This window comes from Aulonocara stuartgranti (genome assembly GCF_965226115.1).
Source record: "Aulonocara stuartgranti genome assembly, chromosome: 23".
In the NCBI taxonomy this organism is placed as follows: domain Eukaryota; kingdom Metazoa; phylum Chordata; class Actinopteri; order Cichliformes; family Cichlidae; genus Aulonocara; species Aulonocara stuartgranti.
In genome coordinates, this window is record NC_138958.1 from 41,261,683 (window position 1) to 41,284,265 (window position 22,583).

The 22,583-nt window shown below is 43.3% G+C and overlaps 1 protein-coding gene across 7 annotated transcripts in view; it reads right to left on the reverse strand.

Moving 5' to 3' along the window:
* The window catches only part of LOC309700734 (semaphorin-5B-like), a 50,903-nt gene that overhangs the window by 16,791 nt on the left and 11,529 nt on the right, over window positions 1-22,583 (reverse strand). For all 7 annotated transcript variants that reach the window (XR_014274733.1, XM_082524510.1, XM_082524511.1 and 4 more), the window contains 6 exons: window positions 10,562-10,750; window positions 1,698-1,797; window positions 1,212-1,257; window positions 1,013-1,075; window positions 759-857; window positions 58-271 (listed from right to left, as the gene is read on the reverse strand). Coding sequence is in view for 6 of the 7 variants with exons in the window: in XM_082524510.1 (XP_082380636.1) it covers window positions 58-271; window positions 759-857; window positions 1,013-1,075; window positions 1,212-1,257; window positions 1,698-1,797; window positions 10,562-10,706 (667 nt within the window). In the remaining variant the exon portion in view is untranslated. The remainder of the gene's footprint in view (window positions 1-57; window positions 272-758; window positions 858-1,012; window positions 1,076-1,211; window positions 1,258-1,697; window positions 1,798-10,561; window positions 10,751-22,583) is intronic.

The window sequence follows — 22,583 nt, forward strand, 5'->3', positions numbered from 1 at the left end:
CGTGATGGACCAACGAAAGAGTGATGAAAAGGACAAACTTTGTGGTGCTTTGTTAACCGTTGAGCCATTTAGAGTTGTACTGGGCGGTGCGCAGGGGCGGCATGTTGCCCAGGCTCCTGTAGATCACTGGGTCACGTCCAGAGAAATCAATCACTGTGGCAGCATACAGCTCGCCCTTTTCTGTGATCATGGCAGTGGAGTTGTGACGCGGGTCGTAGGGACATCGGGCAACACCGTTCACAGTGTCTAACACCTGGCTGAGGTTAGAAATCTGACGAAAAGAAGGGAAAACTGAACTAAGCATTTCCTGCTATTTTAGTGGGTTGACAAGCGATTTGTTCTTTCTGTTTTTATCGCTTTATTCACATTATTTCAAAACTTTTAATGAATTTCAAAACTTTTAATAATGTAATCTTCAGTTTCTATCATTTCCCAAATGCACAAAGCTGCTGAAGACATCTGAGGATCACAAAGGCACCAAAACTATTTATAATTACTAAATATAATTACAAAATATATAGAGAAAAGATAAATTAGCTAATCAAAGTGACTAGAAGAAAATGACTTTTATTGTCAGATTTCTTGATTTTATCCTTTTTAAATTCCATGTCCTTTTTCCATTTTACATTGAGCTCTAGCAACTTATAATTGCCTTTCTTTTAATTACCCCAAAAGGATTTTAGACTATAAAATATGTATTTTCTTGTCATATAGTTTCATTAATTCTACTTAAGTGCAAAAACTGCCATTTTACTAACCTGTCTGGTTATGCAGACCGGGGTAAAAGCATTGGTCCCACATGTGAAGAGCGTCCTTCCGCTTATCAGCAAAACCCGTACATAGTTTTGGCATTCACCCTGCAGACAAATACGCCAGAACTCAGTTTTACTGTTTCATGACATGTCATCAAAATGTCCAATATAATATAATCATATAATAACATAATCCAGTCTAACGTAATATGTTTCTGAATACACAGACAAATATCTGTATTTCAGTCACAGCACAATACCTCAGATTTGCCTTTGCTCTGACATGAGCGCTTTGTGTCTTCATCGGATGCCCATTCTGTTGCCTGAGGAGAAATGTTCAATTGTAGAATGTTTTTTTTTTTATATTGGACCTTTTATATTTAATAAGAGATACTGTTAAAATGTTTAAAAATAAAATGTCTTTGACAGTAGTTCATTTTTGTGTAGTCTTAACCTTACCTGTATGAGGGAGGTATTATTCAAACTCAGTCTGAAGAGGAAATTTCTGTAAAAGAAAAAACAACAGACTGCTCACAGTAGCAGTGTACAGCATATAAATGTTATCCTCTAGTATCTCCCAACTTCTGTCCAGACACAGTTTGATCAAAACACATTTGTGCCGCCTGGGCAAAATAACTGTATAGCTTGTGTTGCTGGATTTTTTCTTCTTCCTTTTGGGTCTTTTTACTCCATTTAAGAGCTGTCTTTACCCTTTAGTGCTGTCTTTGGGCTTTCGGGACTTTGTGTTTTAATTTAAAAAAATAAATGTTGTGTGTATTTCCCGTGTTTATGTCCAGAAATATCATCATGTAAGAATTGGGGGCTTGTCCAGGATATGAACGCTGGCACGCTTCTATGATGACACATCATGTATCCACTTTACACCACTGTATGCTAGTAACATGCTGTATGATTACTGTTTGAGTAATGCATGCTATTTGGTACCTTGCTCCTACAACAAGCTGGTTTCGTCTCAGGTCCAAAGCAAGTTGGGAGAAGTCCTTTGCACCTGGATGTGAGAACTCAGACACCCAAGACCTCAGTGCTGGATGCACAAATAATCAAATGATAAGGAGTGAGGGGAAAAAAATAAGAAGAAAGAGTATAAAAGTAAGTGAAAGGAAAATCAGGAGATGATAACATGAAATATGAGAGACAAGAGAAGAAGATGAAAAAGATCCATTATCCAGTGTTTGCCTTTTGCCAACTTTACAACTCATCTTTAATCGTAGGGCCTAAGACCAGAAAGGAGGCTTTTAAACAGACTGAAAGTACTGATTTATTTTCCAAAATTATAGGGTAGGAAATAAAGATCTGGAAGTCTCCCAATTTTCATATTATATTACTTGTTCTAATTAATTAGCAATCTCTTGAAATAATTTATCTTGAATTCAACAACATAAATTTACCATTACATAAGACTGTTCAATGTCAAAGTAATAAGATAAGTAAGGTATATCTGTCAGGTCTTTACTTTTTTCTCTCAACTTGTGCAGTTGTCTCAGATTTTTTTAAGGACACATTGCATACCATACTGAGATATTACAGACCTTTACATTGTAGCTCTTTGGGACACACCTACAATTTTATGTCTTTCTATTAAACAAATGGGAACAAATTATTTGTTTTGTAACGGGTTGCTAGTCGCAAAGTGCCTAAAGATACACAAAGAACCAATTAAAATTTTGATCTTTCCTAAGTTGTCCATTGTGTGTAGACCCAACACTGGTTCATCGCTTGAGTAAGGTGCCTTTTTTGCCAGGTCAAGTACAAGGACTGGGCTAAAAACATGTGAAAAAGACAACATCCAATCCTGAAGAAACATTGCTCAAAACCAATTTAAAAGATAAGTATGTCTGCCTCCCTTTAAGCAAAATATAAAGAAATGAGGGGTGGCTTAAGACTTTTCCATCTTATCAAGAACTTTGTTTTGAAAGTTCTTTATAACTTTAGTCTATCATGGTTGATATTACATGCCCTTAATTGAAAACCACCACCTGAGCAGTATGACAGCCAATCAGAACTGAACGGTAAATAAAGTTGCTTTAGCTGTTTTACATGAGCTTCGGGGAGGGCGAACAAACCACATACAAATGAATGCTTCCCGCAATGTTTCAGAGCAAATTACTGCTGCCTCTCAGGACTAAATGCCTGTTCCTCTCATTTGATAGCCAGCTTGTGGGAAAAAAAATGTATCAACAACAAAAGCAGCACGGTTTGCCAGGCAAACACTTTGAGCTGAATGTAAACTGACATCCAGTCAAAATAATGACATCAAAGGCCCTTTCACAGTCATTAGACAGCTGAAGAAGAGCATTTAATGAGGCCATGCTGCAGACACAACATCAACACCTTTATTAATTTCACATAAATCTTTACATTCAATTTTTTTGCAGAAATTGCCAAGCACAGTTTCAACTTTCAACGTGTCTTTTGTAAGCCTCGATGCATGAGATAAACACAATTCCAACAAATCCTTATGAATGCAAATTAATTCCAACTAAGAGTTCATAGTGCTGCCAGATTTCACAACCTTATATTAAAGTCACGCTTCACACTTTGTATTGGTTAATCTCAATTAATGTCACATAAAACAACAAATTGAAAGGTTATGAGCACCAGCGTGTCAAGATGCTTATTAGAAACTGAACTATCATTCTTGTCTGGTCTCAGTTCTGCTTTGAATAGCTCTGAAAGAGGGCAACAAAACAACATGAATACAAACCATCACTTGAACAGCAGTGATTTTCAGAGAGCTATTGAATCCAAATTGCTTTTGTGCACTTCCCTGTGTACATAATGAGCTGCTGCAAAGCGGACAAGGGCAGGCAGTCTAAGTCTCTCATTCAAAATACCAATCTGACAGCTGACAAGGAGAAGCGACTTGTTTCTTGGACTTTCTCTTTTAAGAAGAAATTAGTTAACTACAGGGAATCAGAAATCGACACTCATTCTTGCAACAAAAGAGCCAATTAACTAAGAGCGTGTCACGGTCCTGGGTCTCCTGACCCAGCGTTTTTAGTTCTTTGTGATTTTCGTATTATTGTACTTGTGTGTGATTTTATTTTATGGCTTCTAGTTTTGATCCCTTGCCCTTCATGTCTCCCTGTGTGCCCCTCTGTGTATTTCTGTCTGCGTCTCCCTCTGTTCAGCGTGACGTCGTCCCTCATGTTGTGTGGATCTCCCTGTGTCTCTTCGCGTATGTTAGTTTACTTTTCCCAGTTTAGTTTTGTATTTCTTATGTTCTGCCATTCCAGCATTAAAGCTGTGATTTTGAGTTCATCCCCGTGTCTGTGAGTTTTGCGTTTGGGTCCTCCTCCTGCCTGCCACACAGCCGAGCCTTGACAGTACGACGTCACCAGTAATGGATCCAGCGGACTCACCGTGGAAGCGCAGCTCCCGTTTTGACGGGACTCGGCTAGTGCTTGGAGGGCCTCCGTGCTGCCGCTCCTCACTAGCTGCTTACCCTTCGGTCCACTCACCTGCTTCCTCTCCGCGGACGCCCAGGTCTCGCAGAAAACGCTCCAGCCGGTCCCGGGAGGATTACTACGAGCCTGCAAGCAATCAGCTCACGCCTGCACAAGCCTTCTACAAGATGTTAGGGATTATTATCGTGCCGCCCGACTCACCCAGCGTTTCCACTTCACAGCAGGAGCCTGGGACTCTTCTCGACCAACCGCCTAGGGTGAGTGACAAAGTCCCCCTACGTTCGCCTTCTGTGTCGAGGGATAAACGTACCGTTTCCCCCAAGGCCGCTAACGTCGGCTTCATGAACTCTAGATCTTCTGTTTCTCCTGTTCCAGAAAACGACAGTATTTATTTTGAGAGCGATCGTTTCCACTGTAGTTCAAAAGACTGTGCTTCTGATGCTCCTTCGGACCCAGGAGTTAAGACTGTTTCATCTGGAACTGTTTATTCTGGAGCTATGTTTATTCAGTCAGCTGCCCGTCCGCTTTCAGCTCAGTCCCCTGCTCAGCAGCCGTCTGTAGCTCAGTCTCCAGTGTCACCTGCTCAGCAGCCACCTGTAGCTCAGTGTCCTGTGTTTCCTGCTCAGAAGCCGTCTGTAGCCCAGACACCCACTCCACCACCACCATTTTCGCCCCAAGCTCTGTTAGCCGCCCGGCCCGAAGCTCTGTTAGCCGCCCGGCCCGAAGCTCAGTCGCCACCTCCACCACATTCAGCCTCGCTTCCCATAGCACAGTCACATCCACAGCCTGACTTACTACAAACCTTATTTCAATCCTTAGCCCAGTCAATAGCTCAGTTGGTAGAGGAATCATCAGCCTTATCGACAGCTCAGTTAGCTCCCTCGCAGCCCTTCACAGCTCAGTTAGCTCCCTCGCAGCCCTTCACAGCTCAGTTAGCCCCCTCGCAGCCGTCCCCAGTGCAGTCCCCAGTGCAGTCCCCAGTGCAGTCCCCAGTGCAGTCACCCACTCAACCACCAGCACCACAACCATCACTACCTCTAGTTCATTCCCCTGTGAAGTCATTAACTCCACCACCTACTCCACTCTCACCACCACCGTTACTACAGACATCAGTTCAGTCCCCTGTGCAGTCATTTACTTCTCCACCGTTAGCAGCTCAGGTCCCCGTGTGTCCAGCAGCTCAGGTCCCCGTGTGTCCAGCAGCTCAGGTCCCCGTGTGTCCAGCAGCTCAGGTCCCCGTGTGTCCAGCAGCTCAGGTCCCCGTGTGTCCAGCAGCTCAGCTCGCACCTGAACCATTGGCCCAGTCCCCGATAGCAATACGGTCTTCTGTTCGGCTTAACATTCAGCCAGGGGTCCCAAACCTCTCTGGCTCTACATCAGCTCCTGCTGGAAGCTCGGATGAGCTCATCCAGGACTCCGTGGCTCCCACGCCGCCATCTGCCTCATCCGCTGGGGGTTCCAGTGAGCCCGGCCAGCACCTCCTCGTCTCCGCTGGAGGGTCCGAGAGGCCCGTTCAGCCTCCTGTCTCCGCTGGAGGGTCCGAAGGGCCCGTTCAGCCTCCGGTCTCCGCTGGAGGGTCCGAGGGGCCCGTTCAGCCTCCGGTCTCCGCTGGAGGGTCCGAGGGGCCCGTTCAGCCTCCTGTCTCCGCTGGAGGGTCCGAGGGGCCCGTTCAGCCTCACGCCGCATCAGCTGGAGGGCCCGAGGAGCCTGTCCAGCCGCCATCTGCGACCGCCTCGTCATCACCTGGCCCGGCTACATCCGCCTGTGCTTCTGCTACGCCTGGCCCGGCCTCAGCCTCTGCAACCTCGCCTGGCCCGGCCTCAGCCTCTGCAACCTCGCCTGGCCCGGCCTCAGCCTCTGCAACCTCGCCTGGCCCGGCCTCCGAGTCTTCGTCTGCTGCAGCCTCTTCAGAGCCTTCGTCTGCCGCAGCCTCCTCTTCAGAGCCTTCGTCTGCCGCAGCCTCCTCTTCAGAGCCTTCGTCTGCCGCAGCCTCCTCTTCAGCTGCTTCGTCTGGTCCAGCATCCTCATCAGCTGCTTCGTCTGGTCCAGCATCCTCATCAGCTGCTTCGTCTGGTCCAGCATCCTCATCAGCTGCCTCGTCTGGTCCAGCATCCTCATCAGCTGCCTCGTCTGGTCCAGCATCCTCATCAGCTGCCTCGTCTGGTCCAGCATCCTCATCAGCTGCCTCGTCTGGTCCAGCATCCTCATCAGCTGCCTCGTCTGGTCCAGCATCCTCATCAGCTGCCTCGTCTGGCCCTGCGCCCACCGGGCCATGGCCGGCACGCCTGGGACTGGAGGGCCGCCGCTGCCGTCCGCGCGGTCGGCCTCCTGAACTGCTCCGTCGTCTCCTTCGCCGCCGCCGCTGCCTTCCGCGCGGTCGGCCTCCTGAACTGCTCCGTCGTCTCCTTCGCCGCCGCCGCTGCCTTCCGCGCGGTCGGCCTCCTGAACTGCTCCGTCGTCTCCTTCGCCGCCGCCGTTGCCTTGCGCGCGGCCGGCCTCCTGAACTGTTTCCGCGTCGCCGCCGTTGCCTTGCGCATGGCCGGCCTCCTGAACTGTTTCCGCGTCTCCGCCGTTGCCTTCCGCACGGTCGGCCCCCTGAACTGCTCTGTGTTTTGGGTTGTTTTCTTGGGCTCCGGTGTTTTCTGTGCTCTTTGTTTTCTGTTCCGAGCCCTCCGTCCTGGGCCCCCGCCGCCCGCCCTGGGTTGTTTTCTGTTTGGTTTTGTTTCTCTGTGTTTGGGCTGTCTGGAGCCAGCCCTTGAGGGGGGGGTACTGTCACGGTCCTGGGTCTCCTGACCCAGCGTTTTTAGTTCTTTGTGATTTTCGTATTATTGTACTTGTGTGTGATTTTATTTTATGGCTTCTAGTTTTGATCCCTTGCCCTTCATGTCTCCCTGTGTGCCCCTCTGTGTATTTCTGTCTGCGTCTCCCTCTGTTCAGCGTGACGTCGTCCCTCATGTTGTGTGGATCTCCCTGTGTCTCTTCGCGTATGTTAGTTTACTTTTCCCAGTTTAGTTTTGTATTTCTTATGTTCTGCCATTCCAGCATTAAAGCTGTGATTTTGAGTTCATCCCCGTGTCTGTGAGTTTTGCGTTTGGGTCCTCCTCCTGCCTGCCACACAGCCGAGCCTTGACAGAGCGTCTAGTTTCATTTCAGATTGCAGAACTGTCTACACTGCAAACTGCAAACAGTCCAAAATGCAGCAGCCCGCCTTTTGACTGGTACCAGGAAATTTTGCCATATTACCCCTGTCCTAGCTAGCCTGCATTGGCTGCCCATAAAGTACCGTATTCAATTTAAAATATTACTCCTTACTTTCAAAACTATTAATAAATTAGCGCCAAGTTATCTTAGTGAACTTCTCAAACCACATACTCCTGCTAGAACACTCAGATCTGCCACTCAACTACTTCTGACCCAACCCAGATCTCGACTGAAGTCCCGGGGTGACCGTGCGTTTGCTCTGGCTGCCCCGGTACTGTGGAATACCCTTCCTCTCGACCTCCGCGCATCTGACTCCATTGCACTGTTCAAATCACGATTAAAAACCCACTTATTCAATCTTGCCTTTCCCTCTAGTTAATATTTCTTTTATGATTTTATATCATGCACTTCTATGCTCATTTAAATTCTTGTTTGCTCTGTACCTGTTGCTTTCCTATGTATTAGTGACAGTTATCTGTTTGCATATTTAGTACTTGCTTTGGTCCTATTTCTATTATCCTCCTCCTATACTCTATTTTACTTGTTAAGCACCTTGGCATACCCTTGGTTTTTAAGTGTGCTTTATAAATAAAGTTTATTATTATTATTATTATTATTACACTTTGCATTATGTAAGTTGCCGTCTGCTGCTTGTAAACTTCTTTGCATTTTAGCAATTTTATTTAACAAAATGAGCACAGGAAAGAAAATAAGATTACAGCAATGATCATTGTTATTACTGGACCTGGATCCTATATTAGGGATACCTTGCTGATGTCAGGTCAGACCTGCTCTTGGCACCAGAAGAACTTGAATTCTTAATGGCATAAATTGAACAAGATGCTGGAAACGTTCCTCGCAGATTTTGGATGTGATAGAGTCACGCAGTTGCTAGATTTGAAGTCAGTGTCAGATGATATGAGCTTTATCCTGCTGGGAGCAGCCATCAGACGATGGGTCTACTGTGGTTATACAAGGACAGACATGGTGAGCAGCAAGACTCAGGTAGGCTGCGGAGTTTAAACAATCGACTGGTATTAAGTGTGCCACACCATTATACCACCACCAGTCTGACCCATTGTTAACTTTGGTGATAATTGTAACCTCAGTTTCCTGTTCTTAGCTGACTGCCCAGTGTGGTCTTCTGCTGCTGCAGCAGAGCTGAGTGCTTCCAAGGGTGCAAAGATGCTGTTCTGCATACCTATTTGGGAAAATCCAGCAGATCAGCAGTTTCTGAAATAATCATCTTTCTCAATCATCTTTCTTCCCAATTCAGATGCTTGGTTTCTTTGGTCCGTTTCTTCAGATTTACTGTGTATTTCCTGTGTATTCTGTGCTTCCTTGTCTGCTCTTGTGTCATTTCCTGCTTTATTTTATTGTTTGTTGTTTTCTTGTGTTCTATTTACCTCTTGTCTTTGTCTTTTTCCACCACTACAATGCCCTGATTGCTTCCAGCTGTTATCGTTTTACCTTGCTATACATGGTGGCTTTTTGTGTCTCCCTTTGTCAGTTGTTCCTTTTTGGTTTCTTTAATGATTTTTACAATTTCTATATCAGTTAAAACTCACCTTTTGCTTGTTATATCATCTTCATTCTGTGTCCTGTGTTTTTCTCTTCTTTTCAGACGGAAACATAACTTGTCCAGGATAAAAATAATTATTATTTATTATTGCTGTTCCTTGTCTATTTCCATTTCCAGTGGCATTTAACAAACATAATTTCTCAAAAGCTGTAGACTGTTGTGGGTTTTATGGTTGGTTACAATATGGCTGTGAGAGCAATAGAACAAGCCGTGCAACAGCGTTTAGACAGCAGTGATTAGAGCAACAAAAGTAGGTGAAATGACATTCTAAACGTTTAAAGCTTTTATGGATTTGGACAAGACTTTTGTGCAAGCACCCAGGTTGCTGTGCTGATAAATTGTCATGAGAGCATTTTTTGAATGCAAACTAATCAATCGCTGTTGCTGTGGTGGTTATAGCTGAATATACAAACCCAACGAAAATCAGTTTTTAAAGAGCGGCGAATGAAATGTTGAGAGATGGCATTGATTTAAAGTTGGTGGATAAGTGAAGATTGTTATACAATTATGCAATCGTTATTTAACTTTACAAAGGACCATAAAATGTTTGTGACCCAACCAAAGCTCCTTCACAAAGATACCATTTCAGCTTCAGGGACTCTTTATTGTTTGTGTAGCAGGGTCTGGCCAGAGAACCTCCTTGTGCTTCCAAGAAAAAATTATACAAAGTTAAAGTAAACATTACCAAGGGATCTTTAGATCCATATATGTACGTTCTTATTCAGTGAAGCACTGGAGTAAAGCACTGTTTAGCAGCCATGGTTTGACATGAGAGTATGATCAAAATGTAGGGTGATAAAATCAGAAGGGGCAGACATATACAGTTTTTTTATACTTTAATTTAAATCGAAAATGTATATCTTATGTAGCCTTTTGCATACAGTTGGTCCTCATACAACCCTTAATCCAAAGCCTTTACGTCACTTATTCAAGCAAAAGATGCATTTTGATTACCATTTTACAATAAGGCTACCACACTGCTCGCTCACAACAACCTGCTTAAAGAGCCTGAATTTGAGAACTGTAGACAGTCTAGGAAACGCATGCATGTCTACAAGTTTGCCTAATTGTCAACATCAGCATGACAACCCGATCGTTGTGTGACAAGGTTAAGATCTCTGATCTTGATGTTGGGTACGTGGACTAACCGGCTGCATGTGAAAATCATCACTTTGAAAGTGGGCTCAAAGAAACACGGCCTTTGTGTGCGTGACTCTTTTCAATTCGCCGGCTTTCTCATATATTTGTGTGTGTACTCTTACATAAAAAAAACAACACAAATTATGTTGTTTGAAAACAGAAATTGTCTTGTGGAAAATAAATACGTTGTCCTCTTTTCACAATGGGTAAATGTGCAAGCAACACAGTCTCTTATTTCAGCTAAAAAAGTGTCTCCCTTCAGCATGAACTTTGGTGCTAGGTTGGAGCCTTTGTTCAGTTTGGCATGTGCACATAAGTTGCTACGATGGGGTGGGCCTAAACTAAAGTGATTAAAATGTACAAAGTTCCTGATTTTGCAAGCGTGCCTTCATTTTTGAGCCCTAACTTCATTCGTGGCCCTCCTCCCCACTCTATCAGTGGTGTGTTTCTTTGCTCACCTTGGTAGGAAACAACAGGATGTTCCTTTCTGCTGCAGTCGGCAGGCTTGATGTGAGGCTCCTCTGACAGACACATGGATAAACAGATGACCAGCACAAGGCCACAGGGGGAGAGGGCCCATACCCCCCACCCTGATGTTACCATAGTTACAACCACATCCAGTCTTCTATCAGGTCCTCAGGAATCACCTGTCGGAGCAGAAGTGATATCTGTCAATCAACCAGACAGTAATGGCAGGGAGAGTAAACCAATCAGCCTTGTGACAAATAAATATCCTTATATTTTTTGGCATTTAGATAATCACTCTAGAAAACTCAATACATCAGTGCTGGACTCTAAAAATCCATATCCACTCAGTAATAGCTCACACTTGCACACACTCTCTTCTCTCCGTCCTCCTGCCCATTCATCTAAATTAATTTTGCCAGTCGACCGGCCCCGCTGTCCCTCCTCACTTTCAGTCTGTCTGCTTTTGGTGTCCATCGCCTCAGTGTCAGCAGGACTCGGTCATGGCTAATTCACCTCAAAAGGCCAGAGCCGCCAATCTTCACTAACGCCAGCTCTCAAACTTTGGGTGCCTCTTTCTGACTGAGGGGATCCATTCAGAGATGAGCCCCGGGCACAGAGCCAAACAGGAGGGTGTGCCACATGAAGGGTCGAATTCATTTTATATGAATCAGAATCTGCTCAAAGGTGATGATCTGATGGTGGCTTTAGGCACAAAGATCAAAGGCTCTTTTATGTAGTTTACAAATTTCCATCCAGCTGCGTCAGACAAGTATCAGACTTTTGCTTTCTCACGTGCAGCACACAGAGGGAGGCAGCGTTCAAGATACTCTGTTTGGTAGAGTAAATGCAGCCACATACTAGCTGTAGCATACATACTGACGCTGGCAAGTTAGTTACAGGCTAACGTCTAATCCAAATGTGTTGGGTCTTTGTGTTTTCACGCACACTTCTGTGGGGCTACATTTTCTCATTTATTTAGAAATTCACAGACTGGAAACAGAGCAGGACAGGACAGAGTGACACCCACCAATAAAGGATGTTACTATCACTTTTCATTGGCTGCATGCATTCACCAAGATATTTAAAGTTTGCTAAATTAAAAAAAATGTGGATGCAAACAAGGATAAAGACCTTTAAATGTTTTTGCATGTGAAATGACTCTATGTATGAGCTCTGAAATGGAAAAAAATGTCTTTTGAATCATCTAATAAATTTCTGTTTTAAGCTCCACTCCTGTACTGGCCAGTGAACCATTCAGATGTGAGCAAGCGTTTAAGTAGCTGAAGACTACAGGAGACACCTTCACCATGAGAGCACGTGAAATGCCTGAATCTAGCTACACTGTCGCCTGAGGGTTAGGCGGGACTAGAGCACAAATTTGACTCTGAAAATGTCTGAGCTGAGTGATAAATGAGTTTATGGAAAAGGCCATAATGTTCCAACTATGTATTGAAAACTTGAACATCCTCAACACTACAGGGCAGCATATTTCTTGCCCATTCACAGCGGCGTCTTTTTCTTTAACCCTTAAACCAGTTTCAGTGCAGCTGCTACGCACTACAAAGAATGGAGGTGGTGAATGTCTGCCTGTCTACTGCTCACTGGGAGGACTGAATACGTGTGGAGGCAGAGGTTTTTCAGCCTGCTGGGTCTTACATTGCTGCTTAATGAAGCGACAGGAGCAGAGCCTCCACCGCTGGCCTCGCCTTTGTTACGGGGCCACGGTCCTCTCACCGCGCAAAGGCTGGCCAGTGAGAGGCCTAATGTTCTGGGATTTGTCTATTCAGCTCAACGAGGGGGAGCGACAGTGGACGTCAGTCAGATTCTTCGGGGGCAGTAGGAAATGTGTGGACGCAGGCTCTCCCTTGGTGATTAGCGTTAGTTAAAGACAAAGAGCGCATATTCATCATCCTCTGTCTACATGACAAAGTGTGCTAGGACCTCTTTATGGTTTGGTTAAGTTTAGTCAAGTAACACACAAACTCTTTAGACACACTGTGAGCCCAACTATCTGCACTGATGTTTTTCTTGAATGTTTTTAACTGTGCATTAACAAAAGCATTGTGCTCCCTTCTTTGCTTCTGAGAGAAGGTAGTCACCTCTAATATGACCATGAAAGTTCACTTGTCGCCAACGCTATTTCTAAGTACTGCCCCCCAAAGCTGTATGGCTGTGCCTTTATACTTGTCCTTTTCACACATCTTACCCTGTAACAGGGAAATTTGATAAGTTCTTTCCAGAAATACCCTGAAGGTTTTACAGTAAGCTGGTATCCACAACAAAACTTTTAGTACTGTGTAGAATATAAGCTTTACAGTATGATGCTGTCAGCTGGTTGACTTTCATTAGTCTTATTTGAGTATTGCAATCTCCAACATCCTTGCTGTGTGTCCAACCGTCTTTGTGAACTATAACAACACATTGCTAATGAAACTTATATTCCTTGCACTGCCAGGTTACAGACTGTTGCTGCACCAACATTTTGACAGCTACAAAAGGTGGCCATACCAAATATTGACTGTACAGATTCCTTCTGTGTCTTATATACTGTAAATGTATACTGTAATATTTAGTAAATCAGGGCACCTCTTCCCCAATTTTCCTGAAAAATATAAAGGAATGAGTAGAAATGAGGGGTGGCTAAAGGCTTTTATTCAATACTGTATCTAAACAAACAAAAAATACTTTTTTTCCTGAAATGTTTCAACATAAGTCATATGAATTTAATATAATCTGAAAAAAAAGGTAGGGCAGATTGCTGCCCCTCCCTGAGCCTGGTTCTGCAGGAGGTTTCCTGTTTAAATGGTAGTTTTCCTTCCCACTGTCGCCAAGTGCTTGCTCATAGGGGGTGCTCTGACTGTTGGTGTTTTTTCTGTATTGTTTCAGGGTCTTTACCTTATAAATATAAAGCGCCTTAAGGAGACTGTTGTGATTTGGCAGTATATAAAAAACATTGGATTAGCTGAATTTAATTGAAATCTGACGTAAGCAAATGACCACATCAGTACAGAGGACATATGTTACACATAAAATAAGTAGATGGTCGTGTGATGCTTCTAAATGTGGCTTGAGTGATTCGATGTAATATTATGGACCCGACAGTGGCAGACGGACCTGAGCTACAGTCTTTGAATTTGTTATAGAAAGTTGGAAATAAATTGCTTCAAAAATAAAATCAGAGAGCTGTTTTCCCAGAGACGGAGCGTGTCTGAACATTCATTCACTCGTGTAGCTGGCTGCGATAGAAAAACACCTTAAAGAAATAACAACTTGTGATGGGATTAGAAACACAGAGTCTGCAATTCATGTGACCGGTCCGTGTTTGGACTGTGTGGGGAAAAAAAATCACCCGGGAACACAAAGTGAACATGTGACCACCACACTGGAGCAACACGGCCAAGATTTTAAGGCAGGGCCATGTCAGTAAATAAAGCTGAGGACTGGGCCGCCCTGTATCAACACAGCTAAGCATGACAGGTGTGTACTCAAACCCCTGCTGCCTGCCAATTTGTCTCTCCTACTTCACTGGTGCCTCTCCATGTGATTCCTCTGCAACAGCGAAAGCTGATTCAAACATCTTGCGGACAAAACTACACACTACAAATCTAAGATGCTTGTGCGTCTGCTGAAACATGAAGATAACTTCATGTTCCTGCAGCAACTCCAAAACCTCACACAAAGACATTAAACTGTAACCTCTACTCAAATTTTGCAGCAGTATTTAAGGCTGAATATTTTTTCTGTATGCTTTTCATTTTATTGGGATGCCTTTTAAACATAGATGTTTTGGTAGATTAGATTTGCTCTGGAATTGTTTCACAATTGCAAACTACTGTATTGATTGTTCTGCAGCTTGTTGAGGCAAGACTGAATGAAATTGCATCTGTTAAATATTTAAAGGAGATACACAGCAATGCAATTAAGCATTTACTGTGTTATCACGTGAGCATCTATATGGATCCAAACAAGCGGTTAAGGATTGTGCTCGTTACTAGCAAATGTGACTTTGAAAGTAACTTCTCCTGACCAAAGTAGTCACTACAAGTGGCCTCAGAGTCATTAGCAGCACTAGCCTGGGAGACGGGTCTGTTGTCCATCACGTCCTGCGATGTAAACCAACCCTGCAAACAGAATCAGCTCATGGCTACCTTCCACTTTCACATCTGTGCCCATATATAGACTCTTTATCTGCCATTGTAATTTACTTTGACATTTATTGCCGCACTTGAGTTGTAGAAGTTTCTTAAGCTAAAAAAAAAAAAACAGCTTTACTTGGCAAAAAAGGTTAAACTAATTCCCCTTACACATTCACACCAAATGGCACTCAGAGTCAATACAGAGCTTAAATGTGCTTGAACTTTTCCTGCAGTACAGATAGTTTGATTCTTATATTAAAATCTATCATGATATATGCAGGCCACTTTAATCGGTATATCTTGGTTGGAGCCACACTCTTACCACTGTTGGTTCCAGAACAAACTTAATTCTTCACGGCACAGATTCAACAAGGTGCTGGAAACACTCCATATTAACACAGCAGCATCACACAGGTGCTGCTTATTTGTTGGCTGCACGTCCATGATGGGAATCCCCCATTCTACCACATCCAAAAGGTGCTCTACTGGATTGAGAGCTGGTGTGTGTCAGGAGTATGAAGGCCATTGATGTGCAGTGAACTCATTGTCATGTTCAACAGGTGATTTGAGCTTTTGAGGTGCTTCCAGCCATCAGAAGATGGGTACCCTGTGGTCATAAAGTGATGATCAGCAACAATACTCAAACAGGTTGTGGTGGATAAACAGTGCTCGGTTAGAGTGTGCCCATGCACCATTACAGCACTGATAGAAGGATGGATCCATGCTTTCGTTTGTTTGAGTCTACCGTCCAAATGTCAAAGCAGACCAAGCAACATTTTTCCAATCTTCTGTTGTCCAATTCTGGTGAGACCGTGCAAACTGTAGCCTCAGTTTCCTTTTCTTCTGCTGTAGTCTAGATGAGTACCGCAACATTAACAGACAGATACACAACAAAAATCAAATGTCTGGCACAGCAGAAGACCAAGAGCTTGTCCCTCAGAGCAAATCATCACACGTTTGGAAATACTTTGGATTTAGGGCAAGTGATGTTAACTAATAATAAGTTACAGCGTCTGCACGATAATTTATTACAACTGCTTGAAAACGCACCACAAACTGCAGGATTATTAACGCATGAAGGACAAGAGAAACAACGCAATATTTGCAAAAGTGAATCATCCGCCGTGCACTCAGGCGTCCATAAAAGCGAGCCTGTATGCGTGTCTGCATATCCGTCCAGCACACAAAGACCTATTGAAATCATCGAGGCAATCGCATGCTTTTTGGCCAAAGATATGTGTCCACTAAACATGGTGAGTAATGAAGGATCATCGTGGACAAAAGATGTTTTCCCCTCATGCAATTAATTTTCTAAATTGGCAAAACCGACATTGTACACAAACTATCATAATGGTTTGGAAAAAAAATGGAGTGGAAGACTTTATATTTTGCTTCTAGGATGCACTCAATCATCAGTGCAGGTCAAGTAAAAATGGGATTTTGTGAAGGTGTTTTAACTAACTGACTAACCAAGAAGTGCAGCACAATGTAAAAATGAAAGTAGTGCCTTGCTGATTTAATTTCATGTTAAGTTTTAGTAAAGTTAATTGTATTTACATAATTTTGGTATTGTACATCAGCAGGATCGTAGAGGAACATGAATGTGAAAGCAGTGTTTACATAACAGTACAATTAAAACATTTCTGTCATTAAAATGAAAGGATAAATAACTAAACTTAACTGTAATCTTAATATCAATCAGAATAATAGTGATAATCACAATCGCGCAGCTCTAGGTTATTTGAGTTACTGTTGCTTTCCTTTCAGGTTAAAGCAGTCTGGCTACTCTCCTCTGACCTCTGACATCAGCAAGGCATTTTCACCCAGAGACCTCCCACTCATACTCAGAATAACCATGCCATGTTCAGAGTGAAAAATGTTGGAAATAAATTCCTTCTAAATGTGAAGGAGGCTAAATTTCAGACTTTGACTATGCTTTTTTTTTAAGTTTTCCTACTGATAAAGACACCCCTCCCCCCAATTAAGTAAAGTAATTTAACATCAAAGTGTTGTGTTGACAGATTTCTTTCATTTACTGCAACAGGTACTTGTATAAATGCAACCTGTAAGCCATGAGAAGGGGGGGGATCAACAACTTTGCAGAAGTGACCCACACAGGGCATTATTACAAACCTTCAAAAAGAGGCTGTGTCATGTCTTCAGAAGCCAGACAGTTTGTTTTCTTTCGTTGTTGGTTGTTTGAACATGTAAAAATGATCCATCGACTCCTTAGAAAAGTCAGGAAAAGTATAAAAAAAAAAGCTTTTTCCCCCCTGTTCTCCTTCCCCTTACACGCTACAGCTACACAAGTAGAAGCCGCTGACGTTTCTCCCCTGGTTTAACATTTAAGTGGAAATGTGTGTAGTGACACACTGACAAGTGTTTGGACAGAGCAGCAGTGCCTCTGCAGCACTTTGTCACAGTTGTACAAACTTCACACAGCAGAGGCCTTTGTCAAATCCTCCATTTTTCTTTCTGGACTCTTTCCCTGCTGCTTTTTTTTTTCCTTCAAGTTTGTGAGATTTCTTGACAACAACTTTTTTTCTGTCTCTGAGTGTCAACTACTTCTGCTGATGCCAGAGTGATTCACAGTGATGTTCATGCAAAATTTAAGAAACATGGAACTTCCCCCCGCCTCTATTTGAGGAACCATGCAAGCTCACTTTGACTTTTTCCTCTTAGAAGAACTAAACAAGCGTATCCCAGAGAACTTAGGAGGACTCTGATAGAGGCCAAAGAGATGGCCCCTTTATGGAGTGTGGTCCGAGGGCTTGAGTTGACTCTAAGTAAAAAAACAAGGCATGGATGAACCTCTTTTGTGAGCCATGTGACCGGCAGGTTATTAAGCTTTAATACGTCAGCTCGGCAACTGTGAAGGGGCCGTTTCCTTTTCTGTCAGCATGAGTAACCTCTTCCCTCATTTCTTGCAAAACAGCTATTATAGGTAATTATCCATGTCGTGATCTGCCTACAAAAAGACGCACTACAGAAGACCTTGAAACTGCTTTTTAGCACTTCCGCCACACCAGCTACAAACCGAGCACCCGACAACACTGTGTTAAGACACACGCGTGTTAAGTGTGCTTCATTAAAATCCAGACATGTCCTCTTCACGGAGGAACTCTATGACAGCGAAATTAATAACGAGTAATTATTTCTTCATTCAGAAGCCCTATAATTTGTTCCTGCGTGGCATCAAAAATAAAAGGAGGGAGTCCAGCATCTGACCCTTGTATATCAGCCTCTTGTCTAAACTCTCTCCACCCGAGTTTTTGGACAGCGTCCAACTATCATGAAAAGACAGAGTGAACACCAACCCCCCACCCCACTACACCCCACTACAAAAAAAACTGGATTCCAAACTCCAAATTCCTCCTTGAGTAAAAAAAGGAAGAAAAGACAACATCAAAACAACACTGAATCAAATTGCTAAAATTCTCTTTCTGACCGCAGCTCCTGCTCGCCCTCACCTATAAGGAGCACTGATATTGATTACCAATGAAGTCAGTTGATGGAGATTTGTTAGCTGGAGCAAATGGACACTGAGAGGGCACCCAAAGTCCCTCCATCAAAATATTCAGAGAGGACCATTTCCGAGGCAGTGTTCTCAGCTCCTTCCTACCGGGGTGAATGGCCTCTCTGTGCAACCTGCCAACTATCTGCCAATGGCTGCTCTCTTTTACAAGTGAATAGACTGAGTTTAGCCACAGTTAAAAAGACACACTAACGTGCCATGGCTGCGCCACAATGGCCGCCCGGGTAATTTGCCAAACCTAATGATGCCGGTTTGGCCCGGGCGAGAGGAGGTAGAGAGCAGGAATCCTAAAGAGGCACACAGCTGCACTGATCCCTCTCTTCCTATCTCTCTCCTCGCTCCTCCCCGTCTCCCTCCGTCCTCTTATCATGATCTCCATTTCTTTCGCTTTGCTTTTTTGCCAGATGACACGACTGGGATGTATAACCAAACATGTACAGCTGCAATCACTCTCTGTCAATACCCGCTGCCCCACTTGAAGGGAGCCGCTCTGTCAGTAGACATGATTGAAGATTACTGGTTGGACAGCTCATTCCCTGTAACATGAATTTCAATGTGAAGCCAGGGTGATGGAAAAATCACAAAAAACAAACATCCAATGGCCTTAGCTACGCTTGAACGGTACCACAACAACAATTTATTTAACATTTTTATGCATCAAACTTTTAGTTTTATCCATTAAGCAGTTGTTGAAGAGTTGTGGTGTCACTGATCAAGATGTTTATATCAATAATTGGTTAATTTACAGCCTATAGCTACTTTAATGCCAACCCTAATGTCATCTGCTCTATCAACAGATGTATTTTTACTTACTTAGCTCTGAATGGCAAAAACGTTAGTAACAGTTCATGTAGTATGCATGACTGCTAATGATTATCTCAGAGTGGATGATGCAGAGACGGAGCTGCGCTCTAATGCTTGCATTGATCTAAAATTTTTAAAAGACAGTAGTTGTGTTTCACTTCAAGGCAAGACTGATAATCAATATTTAAGGAGCTGTGCAGAAGCTACAAACACTCTTGATATGGAGGAGATGGTTTACAAAGGTGCCAAACTGTGCCATGAGTGCTAACCACCGCACAACTGGGGTATTCAGCTGCATGTTAAGTCAATTTGTGATTCTAAATTACATCTAGGCTTGAATGTGGGCGTCTTTGTTAGGCCTGTGACAAAGTGGTGAGCTGGCCAGGGTGCACCCTGCCTCTTGCTCTGTGACCTCTGGGACACCCTGAATTTGGAAGGCAGAAGATGGATGCATTCAACAAAAGTCCTCCCATAAAGAACAGAAATACATTAATTCACATGTTATAAGAGCGCAGACAACGCCGATGTGTTAAATTGTACACATCCTTTATGAGTGTTTTAACATTTGGTATTAAAGAGTCTTAGCGCTTGTTTACATTTGTATTGACCACTGTCCACTTTTGATCTGATCCGCCAAGATGAACTTTAAACTCAAGTGCTAACACGGTTTAGATTACAAAGTGCAGCTGCCAAAACAAATCATAGAGATCAATCCACACCTCTCTAATCTGTATTAAGAGTTCCTTCACATACTGAACAGTATGTGAAGGAACAAAGAGCAGTATTCAGGCATAGAAAAATTCAGAAAGAATTTCAGAAAGAACATTTTTTGGTGAACTTCCAGCACTGAAAACCAATCTTGCCCAACAGGTCTACCAGGACTGAAGCAGACTGCTGGTCACAGAGCTATAGTTGTTGTTATTATACTATTTCTGGCCTGGTTGGAGGAGATTTGTACAGTACTGGTAGTAGTAGTAGGAATTGTAGACACCATGGCCATAAGTCTCCAAAAGTTGACTTACGTGAAAAGGGAAAGACCATCTCTGAATCGAGGACGGGCCTAAGGGTACATCTTTCGCCATCTTACAATGCTGTGATTGTAGCCATTCCCCAACTATCTGTGAATGGTGCTCATGGCCATTGATCAGTGGTCTTTGATCAGTGGTTGTTGATCAATGGTCATGACGATTTGCATAATCAAGATTAAGGAACTGACCTCCCAGGCCATTGTTCTTTCAGTGGGCTGATTTCAGTCATTATGCAAACGTACTGTTTATAAGATTGGGGAAACCTGCAGTCAGCTGAGACTGAAGAAGTCACCTGGATGAGTGACGAAAACGCTACGTCCGGATGAACAGAATCAACTTTTGGAGATTTACTTTCCTGGATGATTGAGAATGCATCAAGACATGGCCATAAGTGCAGTCAAAACAAACTACTGTCAGACTCTTCCAAGCAATGCCTAGTGATTTGACTGGTAGACGACAGATGGTGCACAACGATATGTTGGCAAACTAATAAAAATCCCAATCCACTCAAATTTTTCCCCAAAAAAATTCTTATTCATGCTGTCACGAAATACCAAAGGACAGCCAGCCTTTATGGTCAAAAGATGTAAAATAACGAAATTAATTTTATGTCTTAAATGAATGGGCCGATATTAGCCAACAAATGAAATGAAATTTAAAAAGTAAAGAAGAGATATAAGAAACTTTAACCATATTATGAGGATTGATGTTGCATAGTTTGTCCACCAGAGGGCACTCTGAGAACTACCCTGTTGGTAACACACGTGATTGGAACGCCACAAACACAATAACCAGATCATCTGACCAGAGTTGGGCAGAGTGTAACGCTTGAGTAGCTCAACTCTATGTCAGTCAAAAGCTGATTGGTTGACAAGCCAAAGGAGTGACAGGAGAAGCGTGAAAAAACATCAAAGACGGGTTTGACTTTGTTCGTTATAACCTTGCTCTTCTCCATGGCTGACCAATGGTACAACAACAGCACAAGCAAGAGTAGCCCTTGTTGTACCACAAACTTGGGACACTGCCTCCATCTGAGAAGAGACGATCTCTGCAGGTAGACGGGCAGCCTGTAACTCCCTACAGTCTGCAGAGAGACATGCTGAACTCCTAAACGAGTAAATAAATAACTACACAATAATTTTAGGGAAATCTGTTTGTGTTTCATGTGACCTACAGAATTGCCTGTTATATCTGACTTTTAAATCACCAACTTCTGATATTGGTCCTAAAAGCCCTATATTGTCAAGGCTACTGTGTTCTACATATAATCCCTTTACTAATAATAATAAAGCACTTTACAATGCCACTATTCATTCACTCTCACATTCATACACTGGTGGAGGCAGCTACAGTTGTAGCCACAGCTGCCCTGGGGCAGACTGACAGAAGCGAGGCTGCCATATCGCGCCATCGGCCCCTCTGGCCAACACCAGTAGGCGGTAGGTGAAGTGTCTTGCCCAAGAACACAACGGCCGAGACTGTCCGAATGGGCAACCTTCCAATTATCAGCTTTAATTTCATTCATAGTAACTGATTAAAATGACTCGTAAATGTCTTACTCCCCAAAACTGTGCACGGCAAATACAAACTGAGTTAATATTATCATTCCAAATATGATTGTCTTGGGTTTTGAATTTCTTGGGTGGCTGACAGTCTGAGCATTTTAATTACTAATCCACTGCACATAACCGATGCTGCTGTCATGAAAAATCTCATAAGACCTGGTCCTTATAACCCACCAGAAAAAATGATCATGGCTACTATTTTCCACCAACGACTAATTTCCATAAATCATGCTCATAGTGTAAAAACACCCCGAAGACATTAATCAGCAAACTGTTGGTGCTGTGATTAACTAGATTACAGCATGATGTCAGTAATTAATTGAAGAGTAAAAGGCGACTCTTTGCAATTTTAAAAATAGAAATAAATAAGCATGCTGCTCTGTGGGAAAACATCAAACAGGAACATTACACTTGCACACGTGCAACATGTGGCTTTTGCTTCAGAAAGGCTTCATTACTGAAGTGGGGAAAAAAAAAAACCCACGCACACATTCAGACATAATAACCCAGACTAGGAGTATTGATCCAGGGCTGGGAGTTTCCTCTGTCTCCCATGCTTCTCTCCACCCCATTCCTCTGTCAGTTTTAGCACTTATGCTTTAACCAGAACAAAGGAAACATCCACTACACGTTACACAAACACATCCCCACATGTAGTCTCCAAAGTCACAGCTAGGGTGATGTACGCTGAAGACGAGCGAGGGGGAAAAAGAGGAGGGGTAGGTGAAGGGTCATATTATAGATGATTAGAGAAGAAATGAGCCTGCAGTGACACGAAAACTGACAGGCAGGCAGAAGGAAAAAAACAGGCAGAAAAAAGTAGACACAAAGACAGAATGGACAGGACAACACAAAAGAATAAGCAGTTGCACTGATGCAGCCAATCTCCGCATGGGATATGTGAAAGCAACGCACACACGCCGCACAAATATCACACAGAAGAA